This window comes from Patiria miniata, unplaced genomic scaffold (assembly GCF_015706575.1).
Source record: "Patiria miniata isolate m_02_andy unplaced genomic scaffold, ASM1570657v1 HiC_scaffold_13, whole genome shotgun sequence".
Lineage (NCBI taxonomy): Eukaryota > Metazoa > Echinodermata > Asteroidea > Valvatida > Asterinidae > Patiria > Patiria miniata.
Genome location: NW_024037051.1, coordinates 19,182,689 through 19,201,737, shown reverse-complemented (window position 1 = coordinate 19,201,737; position 19,049 = coordinate 19,182,689). Strand labels below are relative to the sequence as shown.

General features: G+C 41.7%; 1 protein-coding gene across 1 annotated transcript in view; it reads right to left on the bottom strand.

Annotated features, from left to right (window-relative positions):
- Positions 1-18,641, bottom strand: part of LOC119721456 (large subunit GTPase 1 homolog) — a 29,744-nt gene extending 11,103 nt beyond the window's left edge. The window contains exons 1-8 of the mRNA XM_038191537.1: positions 18,422-18,641; positions 13,883-14,009; positions 11,807-11,924; positions 9,676-9,762; positions 7,503-7,650; positions 6,941-7,111; positions 5,331-5,460; positions 1,952-2,529 (exon numbers count right to left, since the gene is read on the bottom strand). Coding sequence (XP_038047465.1) covers positions 1,952-2,529; positions 5,331-5,460; positions 6,941-7,111; positions 7,503-7,650; positions 9,676-9,762; positions 11,807-11,924; positions 13,883-14,009; positions 18,422-18,517 — 1,455 coding nt within the window. The 5' untranslated portion in view covers positions 18,518-18,641. The remainder of the gene's footprint in view (positions 1-1,951; positions 2,530-5,330; positions 5,461-6,940; positions 7,112-7,502; positions 7,651-9,675; positions 9,763-11,806; positions 11,925-13,882; positions 14,010-18,421) is intronic.
- Between the last annotated feature and the right edge of the window lie 408 nt (positions 18,642-19,049).

Below are 19,049 nucleotides of genomic sequence, written 5' to 3'. Positions count from 1 at the left end.
TTCTCAGTCGTTTCATGCCAAGGAAACCGGAGATAAACACCGGCCTGATGAGCCACATTGGCTCGCGACAGACTTTACTTTTTTACTTACTTTGGTTAATTTTACTGAAAACTGCACTTCTCTTTTATCATTTCCAATTGTCCGTGCTTTTCCGGACAACTGAGGGCGCTGTTGCTGTGATGTCATTTCAGGAAAACATTGTTCAGGCTAGGGGTTTTCTGTTCAAATTGTGAACCCAAAATTGAGCCCATTGAAAAAATTTGTGACAAAAGTTTGCTCCTTGACTTACTGCCATGTACTGACACAATAATGAATCACCTAAGAAAAGAAAATTCACGACAGCTAACATGCTAAATATCTAAAATTTTTGGCAACTTTTGGTGCTGAAATAGCTGTAACATTCAGGTTTCTGCCTAAAATGACATTACAGTTTTGCTCATGAAGACGGAAATTCGCATTAGCATGAACATAAAAAAGGCACCAAAGTACCCTTAAAACCCTAACCCACCTCACTCCTCCAAAATCCTCCTGGCGGTTTTGGAAGATTCTAGAGGATTGAGGATGAATGGTGATTGAAGCACATGAGGATTTTGGAGGATTGAGGATGAATGGTGAATGAAGCACAAGAGGATTTTGGAGGATTGAGGATGAATGCATTTTGAGGCAGGACTGTCTGATGATTTTGAAGGATTTGGCGTTGGTTATCCTTCATTTAAACACGAGTGCAAAGTTTTGGGATGAGGAGGATTTTGGAGGATTGAGGATGAATGCATTTTGAGGCAGGACTGTCTGACAATTTTGAAAAATTTAGGCGGAGTTGCAAAATTTTGGAAAATTTTGGAGGATTTTGGAGGATTGAGGATGGTTGTAAGCAACAAGGGCCTAGGGGGTTAGGGTTAATGGGGTTAACTGACATTGTATGGGCCCTTTATTACGATGCGTAACAACTAACCTATTTAAATTTCAGCTCAATGGACACTATGGAATTTGAGAAACATATGCACTATGTTTTGGTCTCTTAAAGAGGTTGTGGAATGCTCGAAGACATTTCCGTCATTTTTCGGGTATATGTAGCCTAAGGTGTGATGAAATAAAAACGACTATTGTTTCTGTCATGAAATGAGTACAAAAGGTACTTTTGAGAGCTGTTTTTCAGGTCCTGTTTCGACCCGAACGTGCAATTTGTGTAAAAGTCGTCGTTGCGGGCAGCAAACAAAACACAGTAAATCGTGACGTAATAAACAGGACTCGTTTATGCTACTCTGCATCGGGAGTCCTGTTTATTACGTCACGATTTACTGTGTTTTGTTTGCGGCCCGCAACGACGACTTTTACACAAAATTGCACGTTCGGGTCGAAACAGGCATGACAAGACTTGAAAAACAGCTCTCTAAAGTACCTTTTGTACTCATTTCATGACAGAAACAATAGTCGTTTTTATTTCATCACACCTTAGGCTACATATACCCGAAAAATGACGGAAATGTCTTCGAGCATTCCACCACCTCTTTAAGTGGAGTCTGTTGCTAAAACCCTTATTTAAAACCACTTTCAATGACTGTTATTTCCACCATAACAATACCATTTCTAGGGAAAATAATTTCTCAGGGTATTACATACGATCCCTCACTTCACTTTGGACGAGGTTTTTCTCATTAAATCGTCACATGTACAATTCTGGATAATTACCAATATTCCTACCGTCTTTCAAATGACAATTTCTCCATTGTCTTCTCTCTCTACTTTGTTTCAGGCATCCGGGCTACAGTGTCAGTGCGCTTAACAGGAATTGTGTCATTCACAAGGAAAAAAACTGAAATAAATAAGAGTAAAACTTCAAACTCTCCTATCCTCCTTGGCAGAGTCGTGGTTAAGGGACTTGTACCCTTATTATGGCTGACACAAAAAGTTTGGGAAACAAGAATTTCAAATTTGAGACTTGTTTTCTCACCATGCCAACGGTCGTGACCCCCTCTTGAACTTTGGGCCCCGTGTGAAGGTCGTAAAAGAACTGAATGAGCTCCTCTCCCGTCAGGAGCTTACTGTCATTCACCACTGGGCCACACCCGGCCTGGCCACGCCCCTCCCCATCTCTATGGCCACGCCCATTTTCTGCATCCCTCTCCTGTCTCGTGCTGTAACCTTCTTCATTGGCTTGCGAACTATCATTAGAGTCTGGTGCGGCGAACCGTACTGTTCTAGATGAAGAAGGGTCTGTAGTTTCGTGCGTATTGCTATCGTCCGTTTGTGGGAGGTTCGCACTGGCTGTCTCTGAGCACTTTGAGATCTCCGTTTCCGGCCGATCGTGAGTTCTTTGGTCAATACTAGTATTGAAGCTGGTTGGTGCGATAGCTGTCTCTGAAGAGTTTGGAGAAACGTCTCGGTTTGATGGCGCATGGAGTTGGTCGTTCTGTTGGTCTGTCTGTGCAACACCGGCATCAGGGCCGAGACTTTGAGGTTCAGTCTTGTCCGAGTCGGCACTGTGCAATTTTTCACCAGTTGTGTCACTAGTATCCTGTGGTGTGCCATCTTTAGGAAAAAAAATATACAGAAGGCTTCAGAATTGTGTTCAATAGTGAATGCCGTTTTTAAATTATTGGTAACTGTGTAATATTATACAAACAATGAATGTTTGTGAGTACAATGGTAAGAATAATTTCATGAGGTGACAGATGAAATGTTCCATTCCACGAGGCGAAGCCGAGTGGAATGGAACATTTCATCTGTCACCGAATGAAATTATTCTTTCCATTGCACGAACGTGAAACATTCATTATTTGTTTTATATAACACCTGAATAAATCCTTGTCATCTCATTGGTTGACTTTTAATAGCCATTTTATTCAGGTTAAAATCTGTTTAAAAGTTCGACAAGTTCATCCTATTTAATTTATGCAAACTGTTCAACAGGTTGAGAACCATCATACTCAATTTATCTCAATTTAAAACAGCGCCACCACCGGCAGCAGTGACACCGCACAATAGAAGTTCTATTCACCGTGCAATAGAAGTTTCATTGAACTGTGCGCTGGGATGGTGCGTTGGGATGAATAGTTCAATGACATTTGATCAACAATCCACCAATCAGATGACGGGGATTTTTTCAGGTGTTGTATACAAATGGCTATTTAAATCTATCAACAAAATTAACTACAGTTGGACCAAAGTTAAGTTTTACTCATTTTAATTTCTTTTTCCTGCATCCTGCTGGTCAGTAGGCAAAAAGTGACAAGCAATAAGAGGGTTAATAAAATAAAGCAAAGTAGGCCAACCAGGCCAGGGACAAGCTTGAACAGGACTACGTGTATATGCATTGTACATTATACAAATATTGAATGCTTCGAGTGGTGTAGTAAAACTAGCCTCCCGAGGTGATCCATGGACCATTCTATTTTCCCGAGGCGAAGCCGAGGGAAAATAGAATGGTCCATGGATCACCGAGGGAGGCTAGTTTTACTTCACCACGAGATAAAGCATTCAATATTTGTTTTATAACACTTCACCCACAGATTCTGCTTGATTTTAATATTTTAAATTATTTAAATCTGAACACAGTTGAAATAAACTTCAATTTCAATACAAAATTGGTGGAAAATGTATTTCTCTCTTAAAAACTACCCCTTCACGAAATGTTTGAACCCAAGTCTGCGGCGCGCTCTCTTTGGAATAATACGCGCTACGCACAACGCGCACACCAGCATGCATTTGCACACAAATACCACGCCGTGGAAATAGTACTTTGGTTGCTAATGGTATAGTACTTTGGTTGCTATGCGCATAGTACTTTTGGCCGTGCACAGAAAGATAGCAAAATTAGAAAGTTACATGTGACTCGCTCTCGGCCAATCAAGACACAGAATCTTTAGGTGAGGTGTTATAAAACAAGATTTTCTAACCCACACCAGAACAGAAACCCGGCAAGAAAATAATTTATATCTTGGAGTATCTCCAAAAGTGTGACGTCTAGAAACGTCTGGATTCCTGCAGGTTGTAGCCCTTTACTATTCAGCTTTCGTCATAATATTCCCAGTTTCAGATACATTCCTGATCCGGTCTCAGATTGTGACCATTTTTCTTACAGAGACATTACCAGCAGTGAAGTCAAGTACTTTTTCCGAGTACCAAGTACTGCCGAGCACTAGTTACCGAGTACGAGTACTTCCGAGTACAAGTACAGGTCTCCAAGTATGAGTTCTTGTTCTTCCGAGTACGAGTATGAGTACTTCTACATGTATTTCCGAACACGGCCATACCGCAAATGGTTCATTGTGCGTAATTGGCCCAGGCCCAGACAGACATATCGTCACCGACACCACGAAGTAACACTCTACTGTGTTAAACCATATTTTTTTTTTCGATTTTCAGTTTTTTTGAATTTTAAACATTATTCATCAAGGCCTACCATTGCACGAAGTTTCAAAGCTTCAAGAGCTTTACTTTAATAATTACGTTAAGTATCCATGGCAACTTTTGCGCAAAAGTGACAATTTTCGTTTTCACGAAGTAACACTCAAGTTCCATTTACCACTGCAATGCATGGCGCGCACTCTGCTCATAAGTGAGCAAAAACGTTTTCACGAAGTAACACTCTTCTTGTAATAAGTTGTATGAGCGCGCGCGCGCTGACCTGAAGTTGCACTTTCCTCGTGTTCAATACATTGAAGAGTGTTACTTCGTGAAAACAAAAATGTACAGTTTCGCAGCCTTTTCGGTTTCACGAACTAACACTCATCTTTTTTCTCTTATTTCTTGTTTATTTAATACACAAACGGGTGAAAAAAAGCAGATTTAATAAAATTCAATTCATCAAGTGTCCACAACGAGAAACCCAACTGAAAATACTCTGTCGTTTTGACGCAAAGTGGTGTTTTAGAAGGCGTTCAACTTTAGTTGCCGTTTTCTCCGATTGCTAGTTTTTACTGGTATGTAGATGGGTGTTACTTCGTGGTGTCGGTGACGATATATGCAGACCCACTAACGGCTAGCTGTTAAATGTGTTTGTCCGGACGAACACAGAGGAGTATCAGGAAACTTTGATTTCTCCACAAGCCAATCAACCATTTCAAGCTGAAATTATCGATAAAATAAGGCTGTGGTAAGTCAAGCTATACTTTTGTTTTGTTTTCGAGTACTGCTTTTCGAGTGCAGGTCCTTTGATGATCGAGTACAATTTCGACATGTCGAGTACGAGTACTTTGCTGCCCGAGTACGAGCACCGTCATTTCGAGTACGAGTACTTTGACATTCGAGTTCGAGTACTCTAAAAAAAAATGTACTTGAGTACGAGTACTACAAGACTGGACATTACAAAGTTCAAGGGCAACTCTTACCTTGAATGCAAGACGCAGGTTGGGAGGAGACACCGTGATTCTCATCATCTTCATCACCGTCTGTATCTTCTGGCTCCGATTCGGAGGACTGTTCCTCGTCATTCTCGACATCTTCGTTCTCCTCTGCGGCCTGGAAAATTGAAAACATTTCAAAATGATCGTCACGGATACAATTCATGGGCTACATGCATGTATGTCCCTTCAGCAGTTATTATTATTAGGCCAAAAGAAACAAATATTCGGTCTCTGGTAAGACCAAAGTTCTGGAATTGACGCGGCGACGCGGCTTTTTTTTTTTTTTTTTTTTTTTTTTCCTTCAAGCTTGGATTGTACAGACAAGGTGGGGCACCATTTTGCTTTTTTGGTGTCCTCGTGTACATTGGTGTCCTCCATAATTTGCCTTGGTGCTTTCGATCATTTGCCTTGGTGCAATTTCCCATTCCTTGGTGCTCTTTGGTAAAAAAAAATTGAGGAGGTGCGGCAATAGAGGGCGCTGTTGGAGCTACCGCGGAACATTTTGGAAAAAAAAAAGATTGACTTGCATGATTAAAATCGACGCGCGTGCTGACCAGAGACTGACTTATTTTTTGTTTTGGCCTTATTATGGTTTAAATTATCTGAATTAAAAGCAGCCCACAGGCTGAAAACTTTCAAATTTACAACGGGTATTTTAGTTAAAAACTACTTAAAATACAATCATGAAAAAAAGTAAGACTGCTGCAAACTGCTTACTGACTGGAAGGACCTGAAATGTATAAATCTAAAAATTAATGTGGCCTGACGTTGCGAACTTAGCAAGTTCTTCTTCAGAGGCTAAAACAGCCTCTGAAGAAGAACTTGCTAAGTTCGCAACGTCAGGCCACATTAATTTTTAGATTAAAATACAATCAATACATCTTTAAATTGTAAATTGAAAGGTACAAATCATAACGGGAGAAATTATTCATTATCAGTAACAGACTTCTAAAGACTTGCTAAGACAAGACATTGCTGATTAAAACTGGAGTGTAAAACTATTTAAAATGATCATTAAACAAAGAGAGTGGATCACAGAGGCTACACTAATTATTGACAGATTACTAAAGACTTGCTAAGCTAGACAAGAAATTGCTGATTAAAACTGGAGTTCATAAAACTGGAGTTCATAAAGATATGAAACTTCTATCAATGAACAGCAGCCGATTTCACGAAAAAGTGCATAGCTTGCGCCGTGCGTAAGACTTTGTCTTTGTGGATTGCCTTATACAGTTACTTGTAAGGCCATGTCCTATAAGCAAACAGCGCAACGCGTGCACGTATCCGCTGCAGATGCTTTTCGCGGTGACGTTTTTGAACATATGCAAACGTACGCAAACAACTAAAGTTGTTTGTGTACGTTCTACTTGCGCGTTGCATTTAGAGTACACTTTCAAAATCCAAATCCATCTAATGTCATTATGTTCTACAAACACGCACATGAATTCAAAATGTCTGCGCCCAGGACGGCTCCAAAGCGTCTCCGCGCGCAAGAATGAGGAGTTAGCACTCTAGTAATTTAATATAGCTCTAGTATGGGCCTAATACAAAAACAAGCCAAAGTCTTGTATCCAGACTCTAAACACTGTACTGACCTCTCGTTTGATCCTCTCTGTTTCAAGCACAGCAGACCAGAAGGCAACCTTCAGCCCCTGTTGGGAGAAATATTCGGCCCACTGCTGTCTCTGCAGTGGCGTGAGTAGATCCGCCTTGCTGATCAAAACCATATTCTCCTTACCGCTGCCAACCTCTTTCACATACTTCTCCTGCAAAAGAAATATATCCAGAACAAATTACATTTTAAAAAAAAATACAACATTGAGAAGTTTCATTTGCAGTTTTGTCATGAGAAATTTGACTTTTAAGTACCGGTATTTCGGTATTTTTTATATTTCTAAAATCTTGCTCATTTCAAGTTAATTTTTGTTGTCGTTCTGAACTACTTTGTGGGACCAGGGTTGAGTTGTGCTCACACAACATGCGCATTGGCCATTCATGTGAGTCGGCAAAATCAGGACTTACAGCAGGTTTCGGCATTCGCGTAAGTCGTCACCAATTCTCGGGTCCCCGAGAGTGCCGACTTAGCCGGAGTTTACTGTATTAACAAAACAAGCACAGCCTTTTACATTTGCAGAATACAAATATCTTTCAATTTACCAAATCTTCACAGCGGAACAGCAGGGGGTTGCGAGCGTCCACTATCTGGACGATGATGTCACTGCGCTCAATGACGCGCCACAGCTGACGCCAAAATTCCAAGTTTCGCTCGAAGGGCGTCATGACGACGTGATCCTTCTCTTGCAACCTGCAACATTGGGAGTTTAAAAAGTCCAAAACTTTAAAGGGAATATACAACATTTGCAAACATCGAAAAATAAAACTACCAAGTTTTTACGAAATACCTTACTAGGATGTTGGTAAATGACACTCTCAAGCATCTTGTAAAATTATGGCACCTGGTGTGAAGTCATTTGCATGAAAATGGTGTTTTTGTAAACATTTCCAACGGTGGTCGGCCGACCAGCGTTGGAAAAACCTAACTATTTTTCAACTATTGCTCCAAATTTACCATTTTTTCAGTCCAAATTTTGTTTGCTATTGGTTACATGTTCATGAACGGGTGCAGGCCAGCTAGACTGGTTCCCTTGCCTTACAAATTTCCATCATCTATAAATTGATCCATTTTATCTTTTGTGGAGTCAGGGAACCAGACTACTTGAACATTTTTGGTTTTTTTTGTGGTTTTTTCAACCTTTTAGAACACAGAACTTCAAAAATGTCAGTGTAACAATATTTGACCTATTATACTAACCTCTCAAATAGTTCATTTCTGAAAATTACAGCAAAAGCCAATGATGTATATTCCCTTTAATTTGAAGAGTTGTATCTCGAGTCAATCTCAAGTCCGATATCACTTGTTAACCAGTTCACGTCGGATGCATGTTAAAAAGATCTGCCTGTTTTTATACACAGGTATGGCTGACCGGTTTAATAAATGTCAAGCGTGCTTCCACTCGCCTCCGGATGACATCTTCACACCAGTGATGTAGTGCCTTGGCCTTGATGCTGGGCCTTGGCCTTAAGGCTGCCTTAAGGCTGGATTTTAGGGGCTTGGCCTTGGCCTCGAGGCTTGAGGGCAAAAGCCTTGGCCTTGAGGGTTCAGGGCCTTGCAATTTTGAGTCAAGGCTCTTCAAGGCCCATAGATTTTTGCGTTTTTCAGATAAATCTGTTCGAAATTTTGCTGTTACCATTTTAATCGTATTACCATGGAGGAGGGAAACCCCTTGTAGATTTGTGTGTTGGGCACACTTCCACTTTTATAGCATCACATGTTGTTACCATTGTAGTAGATTTGCTGCAAAAATATTCTGTACACTTGTGGGGCTAATGAGATAATCACTTAAAATTGCATACAATTATGGAATAGATCTGATTGGTTGTACATGTATGTCTCCCTGATAAGTGCTAAACTTAAGATTTGCATGTATCTGTTTTAGATAATGCTGATATTTCTGACCATGTTAGCCCAGCAAATAAAATTTCCCAAATCAGTTTCTTGGATCCCCCTTTTGTTACACTCGGGAGAATTGTGCGGCAATATAGAAGTAAATCATTATTTTGTTTTAGTTAAACCATATTGAAGACCTGAACTTATACTTTAATAGATCTAATGCAGTCATAAAACGGTGTATGCGAGCATGTTGATTGCAATTTAAGACATGTTGTTCTTCTTAATGGGGATTCGTGATGATGTGTCATGTGACTATAATTAGTTCTATATCAGTGGTCATTTGATAAAACAGGGCCTTGGCCTTAGCCTTGAGGGTTTAGCCTTGGCCTCGAGGCTTGAAGGTCTAAGCCTTGGCCTTGAGGGTCAAAGCCTTGGCCTTGAGGGTCAAAGCCTTGGCCTTGGCCTTGGCGGTTTAAGCCTTTGCTCCAACACTGCTTCACAAGCTAATCCCCCATTAGTTTTGTACACACACACAAAGTGCGAGAAGTCTGTGGAGGCGGACCGTGTGTTGAACCTGTAAAAAGGCTGCTGGGCACGGCCTGTTGTGGTACAATTGACGCTCCGTGGCCACACCTCGGAGTGTTGACAAATTTGAGATTGCGGTACGAAATATCATACAAATACTGTTCAAATGACTCTCGCAAATCAATGTATTTGGCTGTATATCAAAAGTTGGCAGCTACATTTTGCCTTTTTCGAAAATCAACATTTCTGGGGAAAAAATAATCCCGGCGCAAACTGGTCAATAATACCAATTTTTTTTCCTTTTTTTTTTTTTTAATAAGAGTGAACATCTGGCAAGTGCAAATGACTACTCACAATGCCAGCTGACGACGCCATTCCAGGAAGGATTCTCGCTCCCTTTGGGCAAGCTTTTCTTTGGTAGTGTTGGCATCCCACTTTGGTCTATAAAAAAAGAAACAACATCACTCAACATTTACACCAATTATTGGATCTGGAAAAAAGTCACAATTAAAAAAATATTCAAGCTGCCTTAAGAAAACAAAAAATTACTGAAGTTTTTGAAGTTTTGAAATTTTGGAGGGCAAAAATCCTTTAACATTCGTCAAAAGCCATTTGCAATCACGGGGTAGAGGAAAATCACCGTCTATCATGGCTATCCAAATGCTCAACAATGACAGGCTAATATTATACATAATACAAAATGGTAAACAGGGGCAGAAGTGCGAAATTACTTTTTTTTTGCTTTTTTTGCTTTTTTTTCTTCAAGCTTGGATTGTACAGACAAGGTGGGTACTATTTTGCATTTTTGGTGTCCTCATGTACATTGGTGTCCTCCATAATTTGCCTTGGTGCTCTCGATCATTTGCCTTGGTGCAATTTCCCGTTCCTTGGTGCTCTTTGGTAAAAAAAAATTGAGGAGGTGCGGCAATAGAGGGCGCTGTTGGAGCTACCGCGGAACATTTTGGAAAAAAAAAGATCGACGCGCATGCTTAAAATCGACGCGCGCTCTGACCAGAGACCGACTTATTTTTTTGTTTGGCCTAAGGGTTTTAGTATGGTACCACCAGCAACCTCACTTGCCATCACAACTGTTGCGTATTTGAGAGTCTAGGAAAAAGACTCGGGGTACTACATGTACTTCCCTGGGACTACTGACGAGTTGGGTGATAGTATGTGGGTCGTGTGCACCCCCAGTGCCTGCTTTCACGACGCACTTCAACGCGTTGAAACTTAACGCGTCATGTGATCCATTTTCGCAAAACTTACAATGAGTTGAATGCGTCGTAAGTTCCTTGACAACGGCTTTAAATACGTCGCAGGTTACGACATGTCTAGTGGTCATCGCAAAATAAGTAGCGTCTTTTTCTTAGACAGTTGAATGCCGCAAAAATTACATAAATGAGACAATAACTGACCTATCGCAGTGGAATCGCGTTAGAATTGCGTCAACGCAGCTTGTGAAATACTGTCCATTTTACATGATTTACAAATGGACGCGAAACGCGCAAAATCTGAGACAAATAAAACTTAATGTACAAAACTGCATAGGATTGTGTAAGGCTAACTCGCAAACACTAACTCGCTATTAAACTCGGTGTGGCTAACTCGCAAACGGCAATAGGTCAATACCCAGACAATGTGCGTGCAGTTGTTAATGGTAAATGCTTCAAAGTAAATATGAATTGGCCTGGAATATTGCAGTTGAAATTTCCAGTTAGCTAAAAGTCCACTGCGAGCTTGTTTTGCGTTAAAACTGCATCATACATTCACAATTTTGTTTCACGTTTTAAAAAATTTGGACAGGAGATCCGATAACTCTCTACTGAACATCAGACGACTATTTACTGTACGTTGAATAAACACATACCAGTAAGGCCAAAAAAAAAAGTTTCCGGTTTCTGGTATGCGCGTCGGCAAAATGAAAAAGGTTTTTTTTCAATACAAGATGATGTCTCAAAACCGCCAAACTCACTGGTTTGACTGGAATCCTGCTGCTGCACAATTTTAACGTGTTTTTAGATGGGGTTATGATCGAGAATGAGCTTTATGTGGCCTCTCTGGACTCCCATATATTTGCACTAAGTTTAGTCAGGCACCATTTGCAGTCATCAGCCGACATTTAAAGCCCCCCCCCCAAAAAAAAACCCAGATAAAAAAAAAAAAAAAAGCCGCGTCGCCGCACCACTTTTGGGGCAAGCTCCATACCAGAAACCGGAGACTTTTTTTTGGTGGCCTAACCATACTCCGGCACAACGCACATGTATACAACATATTTTGTGCAATGAATCGCAGGCCAGGTCACAGCTGCGATGCATCGTAGGGATACAATGTGTCGCAGCGCTGCGATCGCATCGTAAGTTACGATGAGTTTCATGAAATCGGGTGCTGGTTAGCCACTGACTAATGCTTCGGAAAACTGACCAATAAAGAAAATGCTCATTTGGCTCATAAATACGTATGAGATGTAATAATGGATGCTGCCCACCGTCTGGGAATGCACAGGAGATTCTTGTTGAGTTCTTGAGCCTCCTGGATTGCTTTGGTTTCCTCAGCTGACGGCAGACCGGAATCATCTGGGTCAACCACTCGGATGTTTTGCCTCTCTATCATAAAATTTTAAAAAATTAAAAACAAAACCGGGTTAGGATTATAAGAGATACTTTGGTTTAGTTCTCGACTTGCCAAATTAGTGATTTTTTGGAGGGTGCCAACTTTGGAGACTGCCTCAATCCTCCAAAAATCAACCGTTATTTCTTGAATTTGTTCAGTGGAGGGATGACCACCGTCTCCAAATCCTTTCAAAATCTTCCGACTGAATCAACAAAGTCCAGTAGTGTGAATGGTATTCAGAAGCAGTGCAGATGATATCTGGTAGATTTTGACAGATACATGTAACATCTTCCAAAGACCTGTTCTGTCAAAAGCAGACGCTTCTGGGCAGAGGTTGAAATTGAGATAGGGCCAAAAAACGCTGTGGGGGTGATTTTTTTCCATTTACTAATTTTTGCATATTTGTAATCCTGAGCATGTCTAAAATATACTATAAAAGTTTGAAAACCTAATTTGATCTCTAATTAGGCCTATAGTAGTTTTGATGATTTGTTAAGGTATATCAGTTAAAGAAATGTCTGTTTTGTGACGTTTGTGTCCATTTTCTCTGTTTTCTACTTTTCGACCCAATGAACTTCAAAATAGCATAACTTTGCGCAGGAATGACCGGTTTCAAAAATTAAACCACCTATTAAAAGGAAACAGAACATATTTTAACAATATGCAAAAATCTCATTTTTGACCTTATGCCCAGAAAAGTCTGATTTTGACAGAACAGGTCACAAATGACACATGAATGTACATGTATCATACGGGCATATGGTCACAATACTCTCCAATAGTCCACAGCTTCGGGTTGACTTAATTCGATTTTAGTTTTCATACATTTAAGAGGAGTAAAAAGTTGCACAGAATGTGTTCCCTAAAGAAAATGATCGCATGGACCCTTTAACCACAACTCCCTAGGCCTTTTTGCTAGGATGTAGCCTCAATCCTGCAACAAAATCCTCCAATTGGCCTCATGGAAAATAGCATATCTATAGCCTCAATCCTGCAAATTCCTCTGTTATTTCTTGAATATGGTCTATGGAGGGGTGACCACTGCCTGAATCCCGCAAAATCCTCCGGCTGTGACTGTCAATAGGCCGAGGCAGAGGCAGTGACATCCTGGAGCAGTGCGGAGGATGTCGAGTATAATCTAGGCCTAAATTTATCCACGGCTGAGCATAAACAACACAAGGTCCAGCCCAAGACCTTGACACAGTGCGTACTCAAAAATCAGCAACACTTTCGCCATGTAACCTCAATCCTGCAAATTCCTCCAATTTGCAAAAAGGATTTTGGAGGATTTAGGGCAGTTAGGGCTAATTAGTCAAGCCGAAGCTCTTTCAGACTGCCCACAGTATTTTCATTTTTTAAAGGGAAAATACAACATTTGCAAACATCAAAAAATAAAACTACCAAATCATTTTGAAATACCTTGCTGGACTGTTAGTGAATGACAGTGTAAAGCATCCTGTAAAATCATGGCACCTGGTATACTGTCATTTTCAAGAAAAGTGGTATTTTCGTATCAATTTCCAACGCTGGTCGGCCGACCAGCGTTGGCAAAAATTGGCTTTTTTTCTTCAAATACTGGCCCCAATTGACCATCGCACTTGTTTGCAATCGATTACACACCTGTGAACGGGTACAAGCCAGCTAGACTGGTGCTCTGACCTTACAATTCCCCAGTGTATGTAAACTGCTCTGTTTCTTCTTATATGGAGTCAGGGAACCAGACTACAGGAAAATGATTGTTTTTCTTGGTTTTTATAGCATTTTCTAACCCAAAACCTCCAAAAAGTCAGTGTAACTATATTGGCTATATATTTCCACAGCAAAAGCAAATGATGTATATTCCCTTTAATGGCAACCAGGGGAAGTAAATTTGCTTTGAAAACCTTTGTTGTGTTTTCGAGCTACATTTTGGAAGCCTGAAAGTTTAATAGGAGTTGAGTTTTAGTCGTACCTGCTGTGAACTCGGTGCCGGCTAGCTCAGCCGTTAAGAGGAAATCATCCAGGTGACTCTGCTCTGTGACGGAGTTCAGGTTCAGACGACCCCACTCATAGCCATCGTTCAGGTCACTTGTATGCAACTACAAAATAATGCAACGGAAATATGAAACAAATGGGAGTGATATCGGTCATGTGAGAATAAATTATGTGAGCTAGGGCAACAGCCACACCGATGCTCTTTGCCAAAATCTGATGCAAGCTCAGTTAGGGACCGTGACCATTCAGCCCCGGTATGAAAAGGGCCCCCGGTAAGCTCGTCCCCTCCCAAGAATTCCTTTCGTACCGTCCTAGCTACCGGCCCAGGAGCTGATCCGGTTGCTAATCAGGAACTCCTCTATCCTGGGGTCTATTGTTTGCAAGTATTGACACATGTAATATATCCCAGAAGAAACCCGCTTGTGGTTTTTATCTCTCAGCGTGAAACAATAGAACAATTTCATCGGCACAGATCAAACCCCTTGCCATGCTGTTTCGCACACAATGGGACCGTAAATTACCAAGGCGTTATGGAAGGATTTTATCTTTAAGCCGGTAAGTCTGCTATTGTTCTGCTCTGGAGGTTCTCTGAAGGGCAATAAATTGATGCGCCTGACTGACTTCAAAACTTCTGGTCAGACAGGACCATGTACCGGACGAGACTGGGCTGAAGACCGGACTGGCTCTGGACCGGACGAGGTACCGGGGGGCCCTTTTCATACCAGGGCTGAATGGTCACGCCACGGTCCCTTAAGGAGCGATTATCACAACCCATGACGTCATGCAGCATTACCCCTAGTACTATGGGGCTCTAGTTGAGCCCCAAAGGTGGGCATATCAACGCGAACATACATTTTACTACATCCCATAGAGCTATATTAAATTACTAGAGTGCTAACTCATCATTCTGCGCGCGGAGACGCTTTGATTGAAGCCGTCCTGGGCGTGGATCCTGAATAGAGATCAGTGCACGTGGCCCCCAGACGATAAATGCATGGTACAGGAAACAGCCGTCGCATTTGCAACTCGCGCCCTCGCGCTCGACAAGCAATTTGCATAAACGCGACGTCACAGCTTGAGGTCATCTCTTGTCACATTCAAAATGGCTGCCATCACCAGACGTTTCACGAGTGCATATACATGTATGGGCTCCAGAAAGATTCAAGAATATCTCGGAAAATTGAACATCATTACACCTAAGCATCCCAGAAGTTAGACCTGGGAACGTGGCGTTGTATACAACGCCACGTTGTTGTGTATTTTAAAACCTAGCGAAATCGATCCGACATACATAATTCCGTATGGGTGTTGAGTACTCACCTAGAAATCTAAATTTGCCCGTCCGATTGTTTAGGCTGTGTAATTTCGACGAAATTTGCCCATCAGTAAAGACCCATACGAACGTGTAGAAATTTCATTTGAACCAGACAAGTGACCCTGACAAATGACCCCGGACGAGTCGCTTGGACAGATTGACGGCCGTTTCATGTCGCAACCCCGAAAAAAAAACCCGCACCCGATTGGCTGCTCGGCTCATCTCGTGTACGTGTGCGCACACGCACGAGTGCGCACGTGCGCCCGCGTGCGGTGCGGTGAGAGAGGAAAGGGCTTGAAACTTGTCTTAAACGATGTCTCTTTTAGCTGCGACAGTAAACAGCCGTCGAATTATACGAAACAGGACGTTACAATAAAACGCAATGCGCATGCGTCACTTGGGAGAAAATGGCAGCTAGCAGGACTTCATAAACCGGGACCAGAATTTTCCTCAAATTTCGTCAAATGCAAGTTTTGATGTACAAACAGATTTCAAGACAGCTTCATATGTGAGTACTTATTACATTTGCAAAATAATGTCCAGTGTGTGTAACGGAGGGAGTCAGAGGGACAATTTCGCCAGGTTCGGAAATACACAACAGCGTGGCGTAGCTTACAAACAAGCCACGTGCACGGGTCTACCCAGAAGTGATAGATGAGACATCATAGAATACAACCATATGACTGTAAGAAAATGCCTGTAATTTTTATGAAAACGTCCTCAGTAGTGCGCGTACCACGGTGTGTGGCCAGAGGTTCAGCGCAGCATACCGCGGCCTAGCCCGACTGCGTCTGGCCGTACAGTACTATCGCAACTACAGAGCTAGCCCCATAATGTGGCCAGTTTACTGGACTGCCTCCGTAAACATAGGCCACACGTCCACCATCTTGGAATCTGACTCGCCGAAATTTTGAAAGTGATTTCCACATTGCGACTTCAAACCCAGTTCATTTATGCTTTAAAAATACACTTACCCTCTTAATAACAAAATTAGAACCTGCTGCCAGTGTCAGTTGCCCAGCTGCTGCGTAATTTACGACATTTTCTGGACCATTCTTGGCAACTTGATCCAACTGTGGAGCTATCTCCATGGTCCAACTGAACAATGCCCTCGCGCAGATCGTTCACCTGTCAATCACGCGTGCAGGACACACGCCGCAGGCCCAGTGGTAGTCCGGTTCCCAGACCAAAAGATTCTGACTATTCCTAGGATCAGGAATAGTCAGAATCTTTTGGTCTGGGAACCGGACTACCACTGGGCCTGCGGCGTGTGTCCTGCACGCGTGATTGACAGGTGAACGATCTGCGCGAGGGCATTGTTCAGTTGGACCATGGAGATAGCTCCACGGTTGGATCAAGTTGCCAAGAATGGTCCAGAAAATGTCGTAAATTACGCAGCAGCTGGGCAACTGACACTGGCAGCAGGTTCTAATTTTGTTATTAAGAGGGTAAGTGTATTTTTAAAGCATAAATGAACTGGGTTTGAAGTCGCAATGTGGAAATCACTTTCAAAATTTCGGCGAGTCAGATTCCAAGATGGTGGACGTGTGGCCTATGTTTACGGAGGCAGTCCAGTAAACTGGCCACATTATGGGGCTACTACAGAGCTTGCGATAGTACTGTACGGCCAGACGCAGTCGGGCTAACCGCGGCCACACTAGTGGGGCTGTTGTGCCCATTCTTGAAAATCACGCAATCTTAAGAATGTGCGTGCATTCTTAAGAATGAGCGCCCATTCTTAAGAACGAGCACGCGTTCTTAAGAATGAGCGCTCATTCTTAAGATTGGGTGGGAATATCACGTGCACAATTTATGAATTTTGCCCAATCTTAACAAACATTGCACGACATAATTATGTTAAATGAAATGTATAGCGGTTAAAAGGGAAACAATTTATATTAAGAGGAAAGAAAATGTTCTATGCTTCTGTACTCGTATAACTACGATAATTTGAATCAAATTAAACCTGTTATTATTGCTTTTTTCTGCCCACCTGGGAAGTTTTGTAATAACGGAGGACTGGGAACTAGTCTGGGAAGTGCTTTGTTTAGTTTAGGCTAGACAAGTTACAAGTCCCTGTATGTATCATATGCATGCCACGAAAAAAAAACGATGTCCAGAAGCTGCCAAAATTGCTCTTTTGACTAGATAGAATCCAGCTCTGCGACGTAATGGTGGGGTGTGAAGAACAATACATTGGTGGCAATTTAAATGGGAAATAGCATTAGCACTATGGGATGTCGCAGTATTCATTCTCATTCTTCACATTCTTCATTCTTCCGCCCCCCCCCCCCCCCCCCCCCCCCCCCCCCCCCGCTTTTATTATCCCAAAAATCAGAATTCTTTCCACTAGTATTATTATGTCTCTTTTTTTTCCAGGTCCCCCCCCCCCCCCATATCAATACGCGCGCCTATACTTATCATATCCACTCTACATGTACTTTTCAGCGCCTTGCATTACAACAGTATAATTATTGAGAATCAGTGAACGAGGATGCAGCTAGACTTGCCAAGCGCAGCCGGTGCATGCTCGGCATCGACAAGACCGTTATCTTGTCGCGCATTCTTAAGAATGTGCGCTCAATCTGGAAGAGTTATTTATTGCGAAGATTGCGCAAGGATCCAGTTGCACATTCTTAAGAATGTGCATGCACATTCTTAAGAATGCGTGATTTTCAAGAAGGGGCACAACAGGGCTATTCCAGAGTTAGCCCCATAAATGTGGCCTATTTACTGGACTGCCTCCGTAAACATAGGCCACACATCCACATGTACAAAAACGTGTCGACTTTGCCAAATTTTGATTTTCACATTTAGGCTTACTTTGTAGGTTTTTTTTGCTTTAGAAGCATTCTCACCCTCTATATAGGCTAATCAGAAAGTGCTGCCTTTTTCAGATGTCTAATTTTTGTGATATTTCATGTTGAAATTTTGATACACAAACGTGTGCAAATGTATCTGGAAATTTCACGAAAAATGGACATCTGAAAAAGGCAGCACTATGTGATTTAGCCTATATAGGGGGTGAGAATGCTTCTTAAGCAAAAAAAAACTTCAAAGTAAGCCTAAATGTGAAAATCAAAATTTGGCAAAATCGACACGTTTTTGTACATGTGGATGTGTGGCCTATGTTTACGGAGGCAGTCCAGTAAATAGGCCACAAGTAGGCCTAGTTAGGTGTCCATTTTCGCCACAACTCACCCAACTATTATCTGCATCTCTGCGCTGATTGGTAGCCTTGAATCGATCCTTTATTATGCTCTTACCCAAAACGCTTTGATTTTTCTTCTTTCCCATATTTATGATGACTCAAAAATGGACAAATTCTCGATTCGACTTAAATCACGTAACTACTATTACACATGTATTACTAAACCAGTTGTGCAACACAATCACGGAAATTTCAACCGGTTCCCTATCATCCATTGACATATTGTACAAAGCGTGCTTACCAGTGCCGGCCATGCGGGTAGTGCTCTCTTGAGGGCGCTATTAATTAAAGAAAGCAAGAGTATAGATGAATAATATGAGGGGTTTTTTTTAAGAGAGAAGTAATTCTTCCATTCCAAAAGTTTATGCACAAAATTAATGTCCAACGAATCATTGCAGATAGCTTGCAATGTTCATTTGAAAATCGAGATATATACACAGTAGGGTTTTGTGAAATGATAAAGTTTTTCCTTTCCCCCTTTCTGATGTACCACTATGTGAACGAAATGTGTCAAAAACCTGAGAATCTGGTTTTGTACGATGAACATGTACCGCATGCGGCGCCCGTACGTGTACATGGTACCGTACGTCGTACTTGTGTTCATGTACTGCAACGTCG